Source organism: Megalops cyprinoides, chromosome 6 (genome assembly GCF_013368585.1).
Source record: "Megalops cyprinoides isolate fMegCyp1 chromosome 6, fMegCyp1.pri, whole genome shotgun sequence".
In the NCBI taxonomy this organism is placed as follows: domain Eukaryota; kingdom Metazoa; phylum Chordata; class Actinopteri; order Elopiformes; family Megalopidae; genus Megalops; species Megalops cyprinoides.
Genome location: NC_050588.1, coordinates 35,777,126 through 35,800,102, shown reverse-complemented (window position 1 = coordinate 35,800,102; position 22,977 = coordinate 35,777,126). Strand labels below are relative to the sequence as shown.

Genomic DNA, 22,977 nt, shown 5'->3' with positions numbered 1-22,977 from the left:
TATGTGCTCCTTTTGGTCCAAATGCTGTTTTTTTCCCTTTAGTCTTTTTAGCTAACTAGTTTATGTTTGTTGTCTACATGTTTTTGCATATCTAACCAGTTGCAAATCCCATTATCTACGAATTCTCGGCTACGTTTCTTGCACTGTGAAAATAGGCACACGCACACATACACTCATACACACACACACGCGCGCATATTTACGCACGTGTATCATTACCAACTGCCAAACGTATGGAATACACCTGTATAAGACATACAAAACATTCAACTTCTTATTCCAGGTTCATTGAACTCAAAAAATCCACAAGCTACACTGCCGCGAGGCAGGTGTTGCTGGGCCTCTTCCACAATGGGCCCAGGTGAAGAGGGGGATGGCGGGGTGTTGGGGGAGGGGGGGGGGGGGGCGTTGGTGCTCTGGCAGCAGCGAGAGGTGGGAGGACGCGTCACTGCTGGGCTCCGGCCGCCGCGGGCACCGGCGTGCCCAGGGTGTTGGTGGCAGAGATGACCGGCGAGCCAGCCAGGGGGCCCAGGGGAGAGGAGGTTGGCAAGGCAGAGATCCCTGCGGGAAGAGGAGGGCATCCTTACATCCTTAAAAAACCCGGGCCTGGGGAGCAGGACTCCACGCATCCTCACAGAAGAACTCAGTGTTAAACACTTTGCTTTGTTAACATTCATTACACATTCATTACACATTATTCTTGTGCCATGTCAAAATGCTTATGCGGGCATCCAACAGACTTATAAATCCAGTTATATTAAGAACCCCAATGCTGTCTGAATAAGAGTCAACAGTGTGTGTCAATGTAAACCCACAGAGAGGTGAAAGAGGACAGCAATCCCAGCTCCCTGTGCCTTGTGGAGGGGGGGGGGGGGGGGGGGGGGGGGGGGCGCATGTCCTTACCTGACATCATGTTGGCAGAGCTCACAGGTGTGTTCCCGCTTGGCAGGTTGGCCGACCCCCCCATTCGAGACTGTTCTTTTACAATAGGATCTACAAAGCCAGTGAAAGACATGGTACAGATTGAGTATCAAATGTCTCTGCGGACTGTAATTTGTCAGAGATGATGTAATATGTATTTATATACAAGCTTTACCCCTCGTCCACCTTCCTCCATCTATCCCTATTTTCTATTAAAAAAGGACTCTTAACTAGCTCAGCACTAAACTCAGTATCTTACTGACCTCTTGTAGTACTTTTCGATAACTACTATTAGCATTGTGATGCACTTATTTGGAAGTTCCTCTCAGTAAGAGCGTGTGCTAAATGATGTAATGTATATCCTAATACATATGGGCGGGGAAAAGCACATGGACTAAGAAGTAGACATTCGAACAGCAGGTACAATCCCCTTGAGGACGAGGGCGGGCGGATTTTGGCCACACTCACAGAAGTAGGGGTGCTCCATGGCCTCGCGGGCTGTCAGCCGGGCTTGATGGTCGTATCGCAGAAGTTTGTCCAGGAAGTCCAGGGCTTCGGGGCTGACGAGGTGCTGGTTCTCGCTGTGAACGAACCTCTCCCATCGCTTACGAGAATGCCTGTTCGATTACCGTCAGCAAGTCAGCAGCTAGCACACACAAGCACATCTACCATGGCATTCATGAACAACGATTCCCCTTCGGCTTTCTTTAAGGCAACAATGAAGGAGCCGAGAAGGTGTTCATGTTTCAGGACGCAGTTTGAGGCACTTTGCTATTTAGATAAAACTAAACTAAGAACTAAGGAATCTGAATTAATATACACCACCACACCAAAAAAATACATTAAAAATCCACAAAGAGTAAAAGTCTTTGGTCTAAAAGATGGTTGAGCATTACAAGTGCTATAAAAATGTCTTCATCCCAAGACTCCCTAAATTCACGCACTTAAATAGAGTACTCACCTTCCTAAAATGTCATTGAAGCGAGGCTCCAGTTCGATGTTGTACTTGTCAATGTAATCATAGAGGTCCTCGGTTCCAAGGACTTTTGCTATTCTCACCAGCTGGGGGAAAGAAGCAAAGCACCGCTATAGTTGGTCACCTCCTTAATTTTGCTCAACACCTTGTCTCTTACGCAGAATCACTGCCGACCACTTTGAGGCACGGTCAATATCCAAAACTGCACTTTGCCATTGAGAACTGTCTACCTGGTCGTAGTTGTCATGACCATGGAAGAAGGGCTCCTTCCTGAAGATCATACTGGCCAACATGCAGCCCAGACTCCACATGTCAAGACTGTAGTCATACATCTGCAAAGAGATTAAATGTGTCATATTCCACTCACAAATCCATTGTCAAGTCTTTGCAAGTCTTTGTTTTAATTTCATTTGACCCCAAAATGTAAATGATTACAGTTACATCTTCTAATATCTCAAATTATAGACATCAAAAGCTATGCTGCCTTACAAGTACTGTCTGTGGTTTGTATTAATGTGAAATCTGAATTTAGAAGTATTTTAACAGAATGTGAGACACTAACAGACTGATTGGACCTGAGTCTTCACAGGTGAAAAGTAAGAGGACACTTGAAATTTAGAAAAAAATGACTATCACCTGACAATGACCTGCTTCAGGGAGTGAGTTTTAATGTGTCCAATCATCACCCAGGACTTGGGTGGAGGGGCAGACATCTTGACTTGACACAACTCTCCTTGCTCTTCAATATGTTAACACTGAACTACAGATGGACCGATATATAACATTTGGCTTTCCTGAGAAGTTACCCTTTATGTCTGACAGCCCTCTCCACACACAAAAAAATGAGCTGAATGCACTGATCATATTACTTTGAGTAAGCACCCTTCAGTCAAATTTTTCAAGTGCAGGAAAAGGCCTTTGCACCACCCCTTGGATAAGAAACTACTATAAATACATTTTCAGTTAAAGGCTGAAAAAATGTGATGAGCGATTCCAAACACACAGAAACTGCGTGAAAAACAGCCAGGAGACACTTACCTGATAATCTACCAGCAGCTCTGGCCCTTTGAAGTAACGAGAGGCCACTCTGACATTGTACTCCTGCCCTGGGTGGTAGAACTCAGCTAGACCCCAGTCAATCAGTCGCAGCTGCAGAGTGACCAAGGCATTACATTACACACACATCGACAACAAGGACCTAGTAGATAAGCCCATCTAAACAGGGTCTAAACAGGAACGCTTCTATTTGAGAAGCTGGAGCTCTCTGCTGGTTGGTTTTTTGTAACTTCTATAACATATGCTGTATGTATGCACACAATATTCCATTAACTAAATCATTATCATATTCAACATACAGCCAGAGGCTGAGCTGCTGTTCTTTCAATTTCCATCTGGTAAGCAATGTATGGCATCTGTGCAATGAAGTCTACCCCCTAAACTTCTTATTCCCCTCACCCCTCTGGAGAGAAAATATTTTTACAGAGGAAGCTACTGGCACAATCTTGGATAACCACCTTACACACGAGGTACTCAATATTTGACGAAATGGAGGAAAGTCCCAGTATTGATGGGCCAGCGGGCCGCCCGTACCTTCCTGTGTTCGTGATCGATCATCACGTTGTGAGGCTTCACGTCCCTGTGCATGATTCCCATGCTGTGGCAGTAATCCAGGGCCTGGCGGAAGAACAGCAGAAAACGGGATTCATTAAACATGACAAGAAGAATGAGCTCACCACTGGCTTCTTAGCACAGCACAGCACAGCACTCCAGGCACTTCAACAAAAGGTCGATGAGGAAGAGACAGCTAAACTTAAAAAAAAAAAAAAAAAAACCCTCACCTCATCACTTTCCTTAATCCAATTTGTTCAGACCACTCTGAACACCCATTCAAGGCTTCGGTGACAAATGCGTAATTAAGATGTCAATTTTCAGAATGAATCACTGAGCATCTGCCATTAGAGCGCCCAGGTTTGACAGGTTTGGTCCTGTTTGTACCAGCGATTGAGGATAGGACCAGCTGATGGGGAAACAGCCTGGTACCGAAGACATTGCACTGGCTTCAGTGTTCCTCCTTACATTACACACGCGTGTACCAGACAGCGCGCATGCCAAGAAATGGAGGACTAATAACCGCTGCATAGACCACAAACCCCCGGCAGCCATTTTATTCAAATCTAGAAGATATGGGCTGGCAAGGCCCAGTCTGTTGGCTGTTCTGAATAGGGAATCTACAAACAGAAAACAGAAATTACTGAAACTATATCAACCTCAAATCATTCTTGTGTGGGTGAAGGACTGTTTAAATGGAATGTGTCTTATCAACCAGCCTGTTAGGCCTACAACACCAAATTTAATAGCCAAGTTCACCACGGCTCTATGTTGGTAACAACTGATTGGTATTAGTTTTGAACACTCTACACATTTTTAGTTAGGCTGTATTCACCCACACTACACTAAACAGGTTAAAGGCCTCAGTTTAAATCAATGTTGCTTTATATGCACATTATTGAAACTTGCTGCATTCGCCCAGAAAACAGTACTCAAGAGAGCTGTAAGTTTAAAGGTCTCACAACGTCACCACAGACTGAATGCTTTCAACCATCACAGTAACATTCTGTTTGCATATACACGCATTAGTGTAATTAAAAGTAGGTTTACCTCAAAACCTATTCTTGCAATAAACATCTGGGTGGTCACTGAAGCCACAATTACATACAGGTTAATTTATCACTGTACATCTATAAGCAATTCCCCCATACAAGAATTCAACTGTATTGGCAACCAGCATACACTTAAAGCAAGTTAAGAACTAAAGCAAGTTAAATCAACTAAGCCATGCTAACAACTGCATTGACAACTTAAGCCATCTTGGATATTGCTTTGATGCCCTGGTTAAGATAAGATGACACTTCATTGATCCCCAGGCGTGGACATTTGGGATTAGTTTGTTTAACAGCATATTAAGGTGCAAAAGTTTTTTTTAAGATGTGTTCCATATGGTACAAATGCATCAAATTTCATCAATTAGCATGATCTGAGTGTCCTATTCTTATATACTGAGAAATTTCAGTTATTCAGGGTAATTACTATATGAGATTTACCATGAGCCAAGTCGGTCTCACCTTAAGAATCTCGTACATGTAGAACCTTATGTCGTAGTCCGTTAGGGTCTGGTACAATTGCTGTTAAGACATGATCCATTTTAGACATCATGCAGGGAATTTAAAAGGCTATTAACTATCAACCATTAGTAAAAATAATAGACTATTTAGCAGAATACAAGTCAAATACCGTGCACAATGTAATTGACTAATATACATCTTTAGAAAGGGGTGCATGCAGTTAACTCAACCAGAGCCTCATGTGATCAGATAATCGGATAAATAATCAAAATTTTTTAAGTAGGCTGAATTTGGGATGCAAATGTTAACTTCATATTTAATATGCCCAGACATATATAAACAATCACTATATACATTCAACTGAACTTCAGTTGTTTTGGTAAAGACACACAGAAATGTATTACAAATATACGGTGCACTTCTGTCCAATCCAGTTTGAGAGTGCGGTTGACCTCACCTTAAAATCTGTGTTGTTAACATGTTCAAAAACCAAAGCAGGCGTCCGAGACTGCAGGAAAAACATGGAAGAAAAAAAATTCATCAATTGGAGGAGTTCTGCTTGATTTTGCCAAACCTTTGATTACTTTCCGCCAAATCACATCACAACATTCATACTCACCACAGGGTCTTTGACGATGTCTAAGAGGGAAATAATATTGGGTCCTCCTCTGAGATTCTCCAGAATCTTAATTTCACGCTTAATTTTCTTCTTCTTCACGGGCTGTGAATGAGAATTGTGACACATCACAACACTGAAACATAAAAGCCAACAACAATCTGTGTAATGCAAAAAAAAAAAAAAACGAAAGAATATAACACCCAGCATCCCTCAGTAAAACATCAATTGTTAACACCTCGTGACATCTTGTACTGTAAAAACGCATGTGTTGTGCACAAGCATTCTGATGTTCCTCAAAACAGATCTATGCAAAAATCTGCAATAAGACTGCACCCACTGAATGTAAGCATTTCTGTCAAACAGAGATACTACCCTCTGTGATCCGATGGTCCTTTCAAACTTACAAAACATACATCCAAATCTCAAAAAGCAGGAAATGGCAGATACAGATTTATCTAGACAGAATGCACCACGAAAGCTAGGCCATCACTGGCACTGCTCAATACGTATAAGATATTGGTGAATGATTACTTGTCAATTGTGACTTTATGATTAAAAGTAGACTAAGATACTTTCTGCTGACAGAATCACTTCTCACTTCCTGAGTTGCAGAGTTTTCATTTTCCTTCTGTAAATATAATCAGTACCTGAAGGTCACATTAGCTGATTGTTCGCATCCTATGCAATCCTTCTATGGGATTTAGAGGTGACAGATTGAAAATTTTTTACTGAAGACTAGAGCCTAGCGCAAGAAGGTGCTGCAGATGATGCATAATGCCCTTTACACACGGGGAAATAAAAAATCAAACTGAGAACAGCATTTTGAAAGCAGGATGGTGAATGGCTAGCAAGTGAGTTATTTTTCACACTGCTAAAAAGCGCCACTAAAGTTGCTTTTGGGTGGACCAGAAGGAGACAGTATTGAAAAAATATTGATGTTACTGTCAAACCATTCACATTAAAAATACTCTTTGTAATTTACCCTTATGCTACAATGTATATCTAGTTTACCATTACATACACATGATAGATACCTCATGCAGATAACAGTTAGTTAGAAATACTGTTACACTGGGCTTGTGAAAGTCTGAACTACTACAGCCAGCTAACAGAGATAGCTTTCCTGATAATGTCTGCTAGCTGGTTAATAGAGAGCTGGCTAGCAGAGCTCATTGATAGAGGTGGCCTAACAATGGGTTGCTAAGGCGCTGGTTTGAAAGAGCCATCCACCATCATGACAGACGATCTGAAACCGTGCAGCTCCACTGGCTAACATGTTTAGGGTTTCAATGCAGAGCATACATAATCACAAACCCTACCCCTGACATAATTATACGCTTTTGTCCTTTGTGATGAGTTGTGTCGCTACCGCGGTATATCTGAAAGGAGTGCATGTAATATCAGACTCATTGCACGCTAATCTTGGCACTGTGTTGGTGATTGGCGTTTTATCACTGATGTTTCGCTTGCTGTTCTGTATTTCTATGGCGTTTTGTGAGACCTCTTATGATACTTCATCTTACAATGACAGCCTTGCAAGTTGTTCTGGATAAGTGCCCAGTGAATAAATAAGAATATGAGTAATATCCATATTAATGATTATAAACAATAAAAACAAACATAACTACATAAGTATTAAAAAAAAAAATACTGTAAGTGAGCATTTGACGATAAGTGAGGTCCTACTTTAATATTTTTTCTTGTTTTAACCAGTGGCAATAAGCGGAAAATACTCAACATAACAAGCAACCCAGATTGGTGCATTTAGGACATTCAATGAAAGGTGAAGTCATACCTTGAGTATTTTCACCACCACCTTTTCGTTGTTGGTGATGTTGATTGCTTCGAAGACCTCGCTGTACTTGCCTCGCCCCAATTTTCGCACCAGCTGAAAGTCATCTTGGTTTCTGCAATAATGGGCAGTGGTTTATAAACATGTAACGTCTACATCTGCTCCCCCTACGCGAAAATAATGACCAGGAAGAGATTCCACCTGCTTCACCATCATTTTTCCATTTGAACGAGCACAAGAAAAACATATACAGAGCGGTCACTGTTCACTTTGCAAAATTACGCACAATCCACCATTGGTTTCTGGGATAGCGGTCACCTGACAGCTCTGGGCTCGTCACTTACCCCCACTCGACAACGTGGGACTCGTAATCCCAGTACTCCCGCGGCCGATGCGTGTTCACCTCGGTGTACACTCGGGCCCGGCTCGGCACAGGTCCTGACATATCCGACAGCTTGGCAGCGTGGGTAGGGTGCAGCTTCCGGTGAATGGGCGGGAAGAGATGGGCGGGGGGGGCTCAGAGTCTGCCCCTCAGTTGTGCACCAATGAGAGGGAGAGGGCGAGGTCGAGGGGTGGGCCTGGCTGGGAGCAGGGGGCCACGAGTGGCACCTCTGTACAGCTGTTACAATGGACAGAAAGAGCAAGCAATCAGCTATAAAAAACCCCAAAAATACTAATAGATCGATGGACAAAAATGGGACCTAGCGTGGTGAAGGATAACGGTCGAGGCCCTATTCTATATTAAGCAGTTTGGATCCCTGGATATCCACTGGTTGCACTGACCCTCGTGCTCATATTTACATTTACATTTATTCATTTGGCAGACGCTTTTATCCAAAGCGACTTACATAGGTTACAGTTCTTTACAATGTTATCCATTAATACAGCCGGATATTTACTGAGGCAGTTGCGGGTTAAGTACCTTGCCCTTACAGCAGCAGTGTCCCAGCGGGGATCGAACCGGCAACCTTTCGGTTACGAGTCCTGCTCCTTAACCACTATGCTACACTGCCGCCACATATTAAATTGTAACTGACACATACATGCAGACACCCCCTTGGACAATAGGCTAAGGCTGATGCAGTATCTCAGATACTGCGGACTAACATCTGTAAACAGAGCACCGAAAACTGCAATAAAACAATCAATGGTATGGCGGTGCTGATGTTCTCAGAGACAGAGTTGCATCAATTGCCACATGAGGGCCCATTTGAGACCTCTGAGTTAATCTTGGGCCACTGCATCAACAGGCACATGGCTATTCATAAAATCTTTCTATTTCGTTAAAGTTATATGATCTTCATATATGAACACAGCTGCAATAAATCACCATCTGAGATGGCTGCAATATGAATTCAGATATTAACTGGTGATGGTCATTTTAACCACTTGTTTTTAAATGAGCTTTTGTATTTAAATATATACAACAGAATGGTGTTGGAACACAGCTAGCTAGAGTGCTAGCTAAATTACAAAAAAATAAGTGGCACTCAGAGGCAGCTAACAAGCGAATCAGTGACTACATGTAGTTACAAAATGTTAATTACCTCTGGATCACGTATCTATAGATCCACTCATCAATACACATCAGTGCAGTCCAGCAAGGCTAAAATCATCTAAGGGCACAGTACTTCATTCATAAGTAACGAGCCAACTTGTTGGCAGCAAGTCCTTGGAAAAGGCTACCAACCTAACAGACTAGATATTAGCTATCCACCTAAATTCACAGATTTGCCATTAGATGAGGAATATTCATATTGGCACAGTATCTAGCTGACTAGCAACTTCAAAAGCACAAGAAGCATGGGTCCCTTCTCTACTACAGTGATTCCAAAGAAAACTGGACCTAGGCTGATAGTGTTTTCTGTAACATTAATCTGTTTCTGCATATCATTAATGTCAGATGTTACATTAAATACAATGAACCATCCCAATTCCCCCATACATACTACATGTACAGGAGATAGGGATTTGTCATGACAAATACTACACATGCAGGCCACCACATACTTTTTAAAACTGATAACTGCTATTTCACTCACACAGAGTTAAAAGGCCAGTCTGATGAATGTGTGGCAGTTATGGAGTTTGGTTTGTAACCAGGATATTGTATGTTCTAGCACGGCTTAGACCAAAGGTACTGTTGGTCCCACTAAAATTAGCTTTTTTTTTTTTTTTTTTTTTTACAGGCATTTATTAATGACATTTAGTATTTGTGCTCGGCCTTGTGCTCTTTGTGGCAGACAAAACTTGACAATGAGCATCGGTTGTACACAGTGTTAACTAGCAGCAACAATTACCACTCCAAAATATGCAATTTGTTCTCGGTCTTTTCAGATACTAACTGCTTTGAAAAGGAACAAATATCCTACGTTGATATGCTTTAATCACCGTGAGGTTCAACACTGTAAGTAGCCGCCTGTTGCTGTACAATGTAACCATCTAGCCACCTAATGTAACTAATGGATTATAAATTGCTTTCTTTAGCTTGTTATCCATCTAGTACTTGCCACTTCAGCAAAGAAATCTAACGTTAACTATGTTAGCCAGCTGGTATACCCTGCCAGCCATCCTTATTACCAAAACTGTTGCAACGCAGCTAGTAAGCGACCCATGGTACCCAAATTCACATTAGCTAACTAACTACCCATCTACTTAAGCTAACTAACGTTAACTAAGCAGTATATTCAACTACCAAACTAACTTCACTAGCTAACCTCAACAGATAACGTTTAAAATTAAAGCAACATTAGATTATTACTTACGATGGTCGTTTGCGCAGAGTGTGATCATTACAAACGTGAACTCCTGTGCTAGGTAACTAGGTAGCTATATGCTGGTAGATTAGCAGTCACCCAACATTACCCGCCAAACTGGCTATTATATTAATAACGTTAAATTATCTAGGTTTAGATGAACGCTGTACCAATACATTAAATTCGTCCATCATCACGGCCAACTGCACTCCGAGACAAACCCAGAAGACTGATGTCTCAGCGTCGTTCCAAGTTAGCCCACTAGCTAACTAAAAGGCAGGTGATCTCAAAACTATTGCCTAACTACCTGGACAATGAGCGAGCTAACGTTAGCTAACTACAGATTCAATAACCAGCTACCAGCCTATCCAATAAACTTACGGCCCAATGGGTTTCCAGCGGGGCCTCGCCGACCAAGCCATTATTTCTATCCATATCCAACGGATACTTACATTGCTAGTTAGTTAACGTAACCAACGAGACGAGTGAAGGGCAAATAAGATTCAGTCAGCGTTAGCCACTTAACTCCTCGGGTGTTTTTTAAGCCCGCTGTCTGGCCGGATAGCTAATACTGATCATTTGGGTTGACATCCAACTGGCTATCGAACTCTGAGTGTCTGCATGTGCTGCAAAATCATTTACAGACAATTAACTACCTAGCTAGACGGCCTCGATTGATTTAGCCAGCCGGCGAGCGACACATCCTCGAAACCGGCTTTGAGGCTAACTAGCAGACCAGCTAACACTAGCCGGCTCATCGTCATCATCACCTCGCCCCTACCCGTGCCGGATGCCGCCTGTTACCCTGCTTAGCCACACTTGCTAGCAACATGTAGCTAGCTAAAACCATTACATTGTACTCAGCATCCGAGCTTCCCTGCGCCCAGTGTACCCGCTCTGTACCTCCTCGTTAAGATCTCCGCTGCGGACCCCTCGATCGTTATGGTAGCGAGTTCCCTTCTTCTCGCCGGTTCCGTATCGACTGGGAAGATTTCTGCTGTCTCAGAGACAATATGGCCGGCCCCCACCACACTCTCGCCACAAGAGAAGAGAGGCTGTTGGGACAGGAAGCGGAAAGAGACAACGGTGACGAAACAAACCGTAGAGAGTTTCAGTTAATGATTTCCAAATTGGGTGTAGTGTGCCGTGGCTTTTCTGCAGCGCCCTCTGGTGGACTACCCAACACCAATGCGTTTCCTTGTGAACAAAGCCAGCCCGATAAGAGGATGAACACAAAAATGCTTTGCTGGATAACAAAACCGAATTTACGACGAAGGATAGTTTGTCCCGAGCAGTGGGACCGGTTATTGCCTATGAAAATAACAGTACACGAATGAACCGTTATATCGGTAAATGTAATTTATTGTATGAATGTTTTCAAAATAGTCTCATGAAGACTGTTTTGTGATAGTACCTATATATGAACATAAGAGGGCATTGTCCACCTGTTTCCTCACAAGTGTTTACAAAATGGTACACCGATGTAAGAATTGCCACTATTTTACATTTTGTAGGGGAATTCAGATGCTGTCACTTTCTCTGGGGTAAAATCAAATATCATCTTAGTTTCTTTTACCCACCTTTGTCTGTGCCTGTATCTTAAACTAAAAGAAATACATTTGTGTGGTTTCTCACCTGTAGACTGTATTTCAGACATGCAATACCCAGCCACAGGCATTCAACGTACAGTTAGTCACTAAGACTAAAACTCTGAGGAGGTTGCCTTCCTGCTTCTTTTAACGTTTTATTATTATTATTCAAAATTCTCTTCATTGTTCTCCTGCACTGCATACATATTATGGAGAGGCCAAAGGGGCTGCTACAGCTGTAATTATAAGAACTGAGCACATGGAAAGAGGAAGACTGAGGTCCTGGAGTTGAACTACATGGAGGACACAGGAGGCCCATAAGGAACGGGCGTAAGGAGCAATTATTGAGACAAATGCTGTGGACGATTTTTTTGAGACTTGTGGACGGTTGACACACTGTTGAAACATGGCCATTGCAGCCAGACGTGTATATTGATGACACCGATACTTGATTAATTTTGTGCCGTTAGCGAGATGATAACAAAATGATTGATTAAAAAATAAACTTGGTGTTTCTTGGACATGCTAAGGTATACACACACACAGGTAAAGACACGCAGAAGTTCATTTCTACAATAGCGAGTGGAGCTATTGGTGTAACATCTGATATTATCAAGATAAAGTGAGGAAGACGCAGATTCAGGCCAGTGTTGCCAGCTGTCATTCCAACTTAAAATGTAGAATAAATACAATTTATAATACAAAATGTAATCATTTGCCACATGTTTATTAGAACATCAAATACACTTTATAACACTGTTTCAGTCACGAGTAGCACAGCTGTCCAGAAAACTCAAGAGTGTATGATGTAGCAGCTTTTGATATGCAACCGTCCCACAAACCTGGCACTTGGCACAATTTCGTTGTACCCTCACCGTGCAACGACAATAAAGTCTGTTCTGATTCTGAATCTGATTGAAACTAGCACCACTTTTGTATTATTCTTTTCAAACAATGCCAAATCACTGGCTGTGTTTTTACAGGATGGTTGGAGTTTTGTCATTCCCATTATCAGATGTTTATCATGAGTAAGGTGGACGTATTGATAGATGTGAGTGAGCAATGTTTATGTACACAGGGAGAAGTAAGACCTGGTTCTCTCTGGTTGTATTTACATTAATTTGCTTAGGAGACACTCTTTCCCAGCGCAAAGGGCATAGCATCCGAATATACAGTGGGATATTTACTTAAATAACACGTTAAGTACCTTGCTGAAGGGTACAACAGCAGTGCCCCACCTGGGGGGTCAAACTAGCAAAGGCTGGGGAGAAACCATTGCTGCAGGATACGCTCTGAATGCACTCTGAAGGACAAAAAAAGGTAAGAAATTGCACTTTGAGGGATTTAAAGGGTCTGAAACAGGATCGCCTCACAAGCCTGCAGCGCAACTTGCTCGTCGTGTGTGTAATTCCGCTGAGACAGAGTGCCGTGCTTGTTAACGCAGCCAGCTGTGAGCTCCACGTGTGACACGGGGCAGGGAGAATCCAAATGCAGAGGTGACTCAGGGCACGAGAAGTCTGGTTCAAAAAAAAAAAAAATCGTCTTTACTGGAGACTCAGGAGACACACAAATCAGGCTTGATACAAGCATCCCCACACACTAAGCATAGCAACTCAAGCCTGAGCAAACACATAGAGAAAGGGCAGGGTTTAAAAAAAAGAGAACGCAGGTGAAACCAGCAACAAATTAACACAGCTAAAAGACATTGACACAGGAAGTTATGAGGCCATCTGGTGGTCGTCCGGGGAAGCAGCAGCCATGTCCCTGGCACCATGTTTCTGTCACTGAGGCTGTTCATTGTGCTCCATGGGGCCTCCATTGAGGATATCCTCCCTGCGATCGCTCCTGTTGTTGAAAGGCAGCGAGTGCCTCAGTTCCTCATCCAGTCCTCTCTGCCAGGCGGGTGGCAGTGTAGCATAGTGGGTAAGGAGCAGGACTCGTAACCAAAAGGTTGCCGGTTCAATCCCCGCTGGGACACTGCTGCTGTACCCTTGGGCAAGGTACTTAACCCACAGTTGCCTCAGTAAATATCCAGCTGTATAAATGGATAACATTGTAAAACAACTGTCACCTATGTAAGTCGCTTTGGATGAAAGCGTCTGCCAAATGAATATCTGCCTGTGAAATAATCACACAGCTGGAGTGAAAGTGTAGCGTAGCGGTAAGGCTCAGGGTGGGGAACTGGAACGTTCCTGGTTCAGTTCCCTGCTGGGGCGCTGCTGCTGTACCCTTGGGCGAGGTACTAGGTCTAGGAGCATGAGGTGCTGGATGATCAAAACTGAGGAGAGCTGTTCTTAAAAATAGACTCCAAAGGGCATGTAAAAGGGCAAAAAACACATATTGTATGTATGCCACGTTTCCGTCTTCCATGATAGTTTATGTAAAATATGCTCGCACCTTAAGGAGCGCTTCCTAGATTTACTGGTAAACTCTGCAATGAAGCACACCCAATGCACTCATTCACACATGCATAGGCACACATGTATTCAGTCACACACATGAATGTGCACGATTGTATCTACTTGGCAGTAGGTTTTTTGGATGGCTTGGTAGCTGGCTAGTGGACCTGTATCTATCTGATGTCAGATAGCTCGTTGTCCCGGTAGGTGGGCAATACATCCAGATTCACGTGCCATTTAGAAATCTAACAAGCAACCTTGGCTCAAACTTAAACTACAACTCACAGCATTTCATCCAGCTGTGAACGAAGCTGACACTAAACATGAAGCGAACATAGAAAAATGAAATGGAAACATAAACATACTTTAAAATGAAATCATAAAGCAAAGAAAATTTACTTAAGCTGTTGATTTGTTTTTCTTATTCGTATTGCCCTTGGTAGTCATACTGACTCCAATGCTCAAAGTAGGTGCAAATGTACACGAGTAGTACAGTATCTGATATGGAAGATAATTGTATTACTTTATTTATTGGCACACATGCCAAATACTGTACATCCACCACCAGGTATAGCTCCACAAAGAGACTGTGTTACTCACATAACATTGTTTCAACAGCTAATTCAATTTATGAACCACTTTTGACAGTACCTCATTCAAGTTTGTTGAGCATGCCGAGTTGCGATGTGAAGACAAATTAAACAGCGTTCATCCTTAGAACCCACACGTGTGGCTACAGGTTTTTCTCACAAACACCTCTCCACTTCCACGCTGACTTGCAACCAAACTGCAGCAATGGTTTTACAAGCAGCCATTGGCCAGATGTCAGCTGCAGGGGTCCGTGTGTGTGTGTGTGTGTGCGTGTGCGTGTGTGTGTGTGTGAGTGTGTGTGTGTGTCTCTTTATGGGCTTTCTGCGATTCCATGGCTAGGCAAGACCGCTCAACCCTGCCACCTTTCCCTCATCCTGGAAAAACAAATGACTCCTAATAAAATGGACCAATCAGTGATTCCGGTTTAATTGATGCCACTAACGAGGGCTATCCTCTCCCCTTCCACAGAACTGCTTGCGCACACCGCTCTTTCCCTCATCGTGTTATTGTTTTTTACAGGGAAACATTGACCTGAAATTCACCGTCTTTTCACTGTCTTCCTCGGAAGCCCCCCCAGCTTTGCAAGAACCCGGGACACCCAGTGTCTGGGCTTGCGGAGGGTGAGTGGCATTGTCTGTGCCTTCTGTGGGAATTCCTCCACTTCCCTCCGCGCGCCGTGCTGAAACAATGGGGCCTGTGTGCTGAGGCGTGTGCGGCGGCTCTTTCCACCCGGCCCTCTCCCTCCCCACCCTGCCTGCCAGCCAGAAGAGGCCCGCTCCCACCCTGGAAGAGGATCATAAAGACTCGGAAGCGGCCCGTCCGAGACCCTCTGGATGAAAGCGGCCGAGTGCGTGTCTGATGGTCATTAATATTCCCGACCCCTCAGGTCGAATGGGGGGGGGGTATCTTGCCTGTCAGGCCGACTGAAATACGGCACAATAGTGTTTATTTCGAGCGGAGGGCCGTGGAGAGGATGTTATTAAAACGTTATCCCTGAGTGCAGTTGTTCCAGGAGTTCTGCAGCGGGTCCCGCTGCGTTGCAAATGTCCAGGAGAGCGTGTGCAGCTGGGAATATAAGCAGATCTCCGCAGGATTTTGAAAAGATGTTTTACTTTTCTGGTCTTTTTTTTTGATTTTTGAATCTTTTCAGATTCGCTTGCTTTAAAGTAGGTGGAATTTCCCCGATGTGTATGTGTTTGCCTACCTATAACTGACTCAGCCTCGCCAGAGGAAACACATCTATCAAGATTTATTTCATTTTACACATGTTGTGCAGCCTGTGACAGTTACATTGTAAAATTCTGTTGAACAATCTTTACATCTGAATAGTTTTTTCTTCAGTTGCTTGAGCACATTTCTCCAAACAGAGGTCAACTTTTGCAAAACAGCCAACACAGCGCCCCAAAAGTGAATCACATTTGCCAGATTTGCACATTTCTTTTGCAAAATGCACAACGACACTTAAAACATTAAACACATGATCACAATCAAATACATAATCGAATAATTCTAGAAAAGCATCATTACTTGTCATTTCACAGGATGTACTTTCTGTCAATCATTACACAATGGGCCAATACATGCTAATAACAACCATCATATACCAACAAATGCATTACTGTCTACTGCACTTTTGGTCCATCAGGCCACAGGTCCTCATTGATATCACACTGGAAATTTTTCCATTACAAAGCAATTAAGAGAAACTCTCCTGCAGCGGCACATCCTCAGCTGATTGCTAGACAACCATTCATTGCATTAAGCATTGGCATCTGGTCATGTGGACAGTGGTCAGACACCTTCCACCGCCAATGAAGAGAATCATTTCTCAATACAATTCACAAAATGGAGAGTATTGGGGGGAAGAAATTGCATCGTCACACATATAGAATCACATTTACTGTAACTTTTGAAAACATGTGGTTAACATTTGCATGTTGTATGTAAGCAATGAAAAATGACTCACTGTTTTGCAAAAAAAAAAAGCTTCTGGCGCACCTATTTGGCAGTGGTAAAGTGGACAAACGTTTCATTCAATGTGACATCAATCAAGAACAACTGTAATATATATGTTTTTGCAGACAACCTTAAAGTCTGTCCATAAAACTTATAAATTAAAGTACACAGGAAAGACTGCTGAAACGAATCCCAAATTTCAGCGTGAAAGCTAAAGAAAGCAAATAGTTATATAAAGGATGTAAGTTTGACAAATAAAAGTAACCTGCTAAACACTGTGGGGTACAAGTACTTACATCCATCGCTAAACAGCTTATATAGTTCGATGAAGTAAGTCTGTTGGGCTGTGCTCACAGGCCACTGAAAGGGCCAGTACTGTGCTTCTTGAGGATGGCTTCCTGAATTTTTTTTAACGCCAGAAAGAACTAGTGATTAACACGCAAAGGCCGTGGTTTTCACTGCAGGTGCGGATTGTCTGTGCTGGTGCCTCTCTGGCTCCTCATTCCTCGGGGTCAGCCTCTCCTTTCTCCAAATAGGAAAGGACACATGTAAGTGATTTTTCAGGCGGGGTGTCGCTGAGAGGGGAGGTAGAAGTACACTGCTGCTCCATCTCAGCCTCGCTGCAGCACATCCTGTGGGAAGTCTCTCTGGGAAAAGGGCAGCCGTTAGCCTCTGCTGGAGAAACAAAATGCATATAAAATTAAAACAGGTTCTGGGGTCCCGTGAGCAAGCACATCCTTGTCTGTCAAACGGACAGGCCGGAACACACACAGACACAGGTGCGCACACACACATGCACATATCCACAGACCCTCACACATGCTTGCACACATATAAGCACACACATGCACACACAATATGCACACACACACACACACACACACACACACACACACACGTGCACACTACAAACATACACACACAATCTCACACAAGCACCCACACACATGCACACAAACTCACAAACACACACACTGACACATGCACACATGTACACATGCACACACACACACACGCACACACACACACACACACACACACACAATTATTGAAAGATCTCAGCATTAACCTTTTCAGGGGCTTCCTCAAGTGTCTTCCTGTCTGGCTCAGATTTTGGATGGGGGCTCCTAATTGCTCCTTGTTTCTCCGGACCTGTTTGGAGCGCACCTTTTTTTCCTCTCAGAGGAATTAAATTTAGGAGTGGACATCTGGGTCCCAGCGCCGGATGATGTCAGGGACTGGCGCTGACCCAAAACGGGCCGCACGGAGAGGGCCTCCGCTCGGTCGGCCACACAGGGGGCTTCCTTCCTGTGCCTCTGTGACAGCTTCCTGCACGGCCCGAGCCTCGGGGAGCCGTTTGCCGAGGCCCCTCTCCGAGGCCCCGCCCGCTCGGCCCAGTCTGGCCGCAGCAGATGGAGAGGCAGGATGAGACACACGCTCGGACCCCCAGACCGCACCACTCGCGGGCGGGTAATGGACTTTCCATATCTCACACACAGGGAAACTCTCCCTGCTCCACTTAACACTGTCTGCAGGCCGATGGCTCTGAAGCAGTCCCGGACAGGGGGGTGGGTGGCATGACCAGACTGCCGGACCCCTTGTAAACACTGTTATTCTCAGAGCAGAGCTGGGCGGGGCAGCCCGGGAGAATGAGGCAGCTAAGCAACTCCCACCCAAAGCACACAACAGGCCCAGCTTAGAAAATGACATTGTGAGAATATTGTGCTTACCGTTTTATAATTTAAAATTCAGTGCTATTAGATCATGCTTTTGTTTGGTTTAACCATTGTGTGGTTAAAAAATGACTGTATTTAGACACTTAAAATATTAAAACTCTGAATTTACACACTTTTGGCTGAGTTGGACAGTGTTGTTGAGAGAACGCTGACTCAATATTGCTCTTTGCCTTGTGGGCAGCAGTGTGGCATTGCACTTTAGAAACTAGGAGACATATCCATCAATAAATAATGAAAGGTGTTATCATAACTTACACTCAAATGACAGAGCTGCACACTCCTCTGAATCTACCAATGGAAATGAATTCAGTACTCTAAAATATGTTATTTAAAGCCAATTTTTAATATCATTATTTTTGGCTGTGCATTAAATGTATGTTGAAAAACGTGAAGTCATTAGAAATAATGATGAAACATTATGAAATAACATGAAATAATGAAACAAATTATCTTACCAGAGGTAAAAAAATGTATGTAAAAAAAATATATATATGTTCTTATAATAAGAAAGCACTTCAGAGAGTTGTTGTTTCATTTAGATTTAAGATGGTCTAAGATAAAATACTTTAACCTAATAAGAAGGGAAACTGTGGAGAGAAACTGGTGAGGAGTCATTGAAGTCAATTTAAGTGCTGTTTTATCTGAAATGAATGTCACCATTGCAACATGCACAGCTGTGAGAGCTGTGAGATTATTAAAATAAATTAAAAATGCTTATTGTTTTATTAAATATACGTGTGAGTATGTGTGTGTGTGTGTGTATTTATGTATGTGTGCGTATGTGAGAAAATCTAAAATATTTAAATTAACTTATTTAAAGTGTCTGTATAAAGTTCCAACTAAAAAATTCCACCCTTACACCACATGGGAAGAGCTGTTTGGAGTTCCTCCTACATTCCTCTAAGGCAGAGGCCACCTGGCCTGCCACCTCACCTTGCCTTCCCAGCAGACTAATCAGCACCAGTCATACACACGCACTGTGAGTCGCTCCACCGCCATGCCGGCCTCATCAGAGGGGAACAGATAAGGGTCTATGCAGCATGCTCGCTGCACTGACTCAGGACCCCCCCTCTCGCCCCCTCACCGCGGTGATTTACGCCTCTGATATCCTAACAGCTGCGGCGGGGTCCAAACGCAGGGCACAGGGTAATGTTCACCGCGACTAATCGCTGCCAGACTTCAATGGGGCAACAGGGTGATTCACGCAAACGTGCCGGTGACACCAAAGCCCCCGACCCCTTCTCCGTGGATTCTGGGACTTAACAAACAACTGCTTGGCACTGCTCGGGGAAAGAGGAAAAAAAAGTAATCAGAGGGCACTGGAGTGCCAAGAGCTGGATCGTCCAAACAAAACACACGGCCTCTTTGTCCCCACACGTCACGGATCCAACTGACACTTCATCTCTGGCAAGGAGCTGCTGTATGTCTCCAGCTTTGCTTGGATAACATTTGATGGTTTTGAGGCTGCCAAAGAAGCTGCTATTATTTCAGAAGTTATTTCAGACTAAGAATGACATTTGAGGCAAAAAAAATGAAGAAAAACACAGGAAATGCTCCCTCAGTGCTGTACATTCCTGACAGATACAACTTTAAGCATTTAAATTTAAATGTTCATACACCCTTATCAAGTAACCCACAAAGTAAGGTACTTTAATGCATATAATAAAGCCACATGAACAGAAACACAAATCAAGACATAGCCAGAAGGCAAACTATTGTCATTGTGAATCTATTTTCCTTATAGGACAATATAAGTAATAAAACGCCACATTCTAGCTATGTAAAACCCAGGAATAAAAACTTATTCAAATACAGGAAAATAATATGAAAAGAACTTCTACATTGGAAGAGAAATTGTTCTGGACCTGCATATGCCCCCATATTTTCCCATATCATTATAAGGTGGCAGCAGTAAATGACACTGTAGAAAACAGTCCCTGGTTTGGGTTTCCATGACGCTGGTCAGATATCAGTTGAAATGTCCCCTTGGCATTGCAGCAGAGGGCCACATCAGTCTCATAATCTCACTGCAGCCTCACAGCACAGACTGCAGTTCATCGGGGAGTAGAATGAGAACACACATTAACTTGTGTCACATCTGACCAGAAACATATTTGCTATAATTCTTTTGGCTAATGACAAATATGCATGAGGAGTGATACCAGTGACATAGAGGATGTTTTGAAATCTACAGTCCCCTGCCAGCCAGACTGTGTCCCTCCATATTGTGCCACCCAACTAGTTGATCCTAACCCCAGAATGGCCTACCCTCCCTGGAACCACAGTGAGAGAGAGAAAGAGAGAGAGAGAGAGAGAGAGAGAGACACAGAGAGAGAGAGAGACACAGACAGATAGAGAGACATAGAGATAGAAAGAGAGAGAGAGAGAGTGAAAGAAAGAGAGAGAGTGAGAGAGAGAGAGAGAGAGAGAGAGAGAGCTGCATTCCGCCAGTTCCTTCTCATCACTGGAAATGGAGTTTCGCTGAGAAGGCCTTTCTCTCTTGAGGATAACATGAAGTTGTCAATCTTAACTCAGCAAGATATTTTTCCCATGGAAGCTTCAGACATGACAAATATAATACAGGGGGTCTCAAGGCAACCTATATAAATGTTAAACAACAACTTCTAAACTTGGATTACTCAGTTAACTGAATAACACTTTTTGAAACACACGTTTTAGCGGGTCTTCTGGATTCGCAAAGAAACTTCTGCACAAGCTTTGTCTCTGGATGCTATGACGTGATCCAGACTCCCCATACTTACGCATACATAAGCTTCATTTGAATGAAAATGCTTTTTAGAGAAAAAAATCTGTGGAATATTCTCATCAGATTGGTCAAACAAGGAATCCCCCTGATAAGACTCCTATGCACAATTAAAACTCATTTGTTCAAACTGCATCTTGCATCAACATTGAAGTGTAAACACTCATGCCATACCCATAAACACATTTGCTATATCCTCAAAGTTCCTTTTGCGCCTACTCTGGCTCTAATGACTCCTACAATTTTGACACTTCTTGTATGCATTTCTGTAAGTCGCGCTGGATAGAGTATCTGCTAAATGGCTGAATGTAAATGCAGATGTAATTATATGGTTGCAGACCAATGAACTATTACTTTCATTCTTACAATTTGTGATTTGGGCTGAAAGGTTAATTAAATGTTGTAGCAATAGCTTTCAATAGGTCACTGACTGATGTAACTTCACGTACTTCGATAACGACTTGTGTAAAAAGTTACCGCCAACTCTGCGGTGTTAGTAAGCTGTGTATCAGCCATTCCTGTTATTCCATCTTTCTTCCATAGCTCAGATTTTGTGTTTTCACATGGTACTGCGCACGATCAGAAAGGATCCCAGCATGCCATGTGTCCTGTGTCATCTGACCTTTCACCTTTGCTGGCTGGCATGTGGTCCATGCTTTACCACATACCTTTCCTGTTGCAACAGAAGCATCCATTGCTGACACTGTGCCTGCCAACAAGAGCAGTGCCTTTTTCCAATCAATATGTTATGGAAACAGGATCTGGAAGCTACAAAATGGCTTCCTTAACCATTATGCACCCCCACCCCAACCATCTTTTAGATGGATCATCATCCAAAAACTACAGTCTAAATTTAGCTTATATATTGCCTCCATTTTTCCAAAATGGTAATGCTGGGGTCAGCAGATATAGTCAGAATTCTTTCTCCAAAGAATATTTTGAGGTCAAGCATGTTAGGCATAGGTTCAGAAATAAAATATCCCAACTGTTTAAAAAAGGAAAAGTTTCTCACAAAAATCCACCAAGAACCACGCATGCTGTACAATCGAATACCTTTGCGCCTGCACATGTTGCTCTTTAAGCCGAGCCTTATTGACTCCAGGCTCATAATGAATTCCCCTGATAAGACTCCTATGTCTTTACGCCCATATGGCCAGAGTAGAATGGCAATTAATGAAGCTATTTAACCTGAACACATTCCTGACTGGATACTCATTCCTCCTCTTTTCGGTTAGACCTGTTCTGGAAGCAATCACTGCTTCTCATTTATGTCACCCTGGTGGTGGCACTCTAGAACAAATTAGCCAAATAAATCAGAGGTTAGTAACACTTTGTTATAACCTTCTGAGTGATTCCTTCAGACAAGCTTGCAGCAGCCATCGAGCTGTTTCATGGGACTCTGTCAATGCATTTAATAACACAACAACCAAAATAGTCTTCCTCATTAAAATCCTTAACGCATACAAAAAAACAATCCGCAAATTATGGAAAAATAAACTTTATTTCAAAGCCGAATACAAACGCTGTCTCTCACAAGCATAAAAATAGTTAACTCTGTTAATAACGTTGTGCACTGCATCAAAGCTGAAAAATGCCTTGGAGAAGATTCCTGGAGAACTGCTGTCTCTGCTGGTTGCTGAGGCAGATCTCCTCCCGTGAATCTCTCCCCCCGATCGGAACACTTCCTCCTCGGATTCTGGGCCTCCGTCCCTCCCGCTCAGGCTCTTCCGCGGGTTTGCGCAGCCTGGCAGCGGCT

The 22,977-nt window shown here is 43.2% G+C and overlaps 1 protein-coding gene and 1 non-coding gene across 2 annotated transcripts; both read right to left on the bottom strand.

Moving 5' to 3' along the window:
- Positions 1 to 381: 381 nt before the first annotated feature.
- Positions 382 to 11,220, bottom strand: LOC118779075 (casein kinase II subunit alpha). The gene is made up of 13 exons (XM_036530945.1): positions 11,090 to 11,220; positions 7,775 to 8,049; positions 7,434 to 7,545; positions 5,639 to 5,740; positions 5,477 to 5,527; positions 5,020 to 5,079; positions 3,488 to 3,571; positions 2,936 to 3,046; positions 2,128 to 2,229; positions 1,883 to 1,983; positions 1,390 to 1,538; positions 904 to 993; positions 382 to 561 (listed from the first exon to the last, which is right to left on the bottom strand). Exons 2-13 carry the CDS (start codon positions 7,873 to 7,875, stop codon positions 446 to 448), a joined length of 1,179 nt encoding a protein of 392 aa, XP_036386838.1. The 5' UTR covers positions 7,876 to 8,049; positions 11,090 to 11,220; the 3' UTR covers positions 382 to 445.
- On the bottom strand, positions 3,885 to 4,019 carry LOC118780013. The gene has a single exon (XR_005005053.1). It is a non-coding gene; the product is annotated as a small nucleolar RNA SNORA57 (small nucleolar RNA).
- Positions 11,221 to 22,977: the final 11,757 nt, after the last annotated feature.

Bases quoted from the DNA above. Each gene is read 5' to 3' on its own strand.
- LOC118779075 (XM_036530945.1), bottom strand. From the start codon at position 7,875: ATGTCAGGACCTGTGCCGAGCCGGGCCCGAGTGTACACCGAGGTGAAC. The intron at 7,546-7,774 runs GTAAGTGACGAG...CCATTATTGCAG, and splicing joins TCCCACGTTGTCGAGTGGGG to AAACCAAGATGACTTTCAGC. The intron at 994-1,389 runs GTGAGTGTGGCC...CTGGCTTTGTAG, and splicing joins CATGGAGCACCCCTACTTCT to ATCCTATTGTAAAAGAACAG.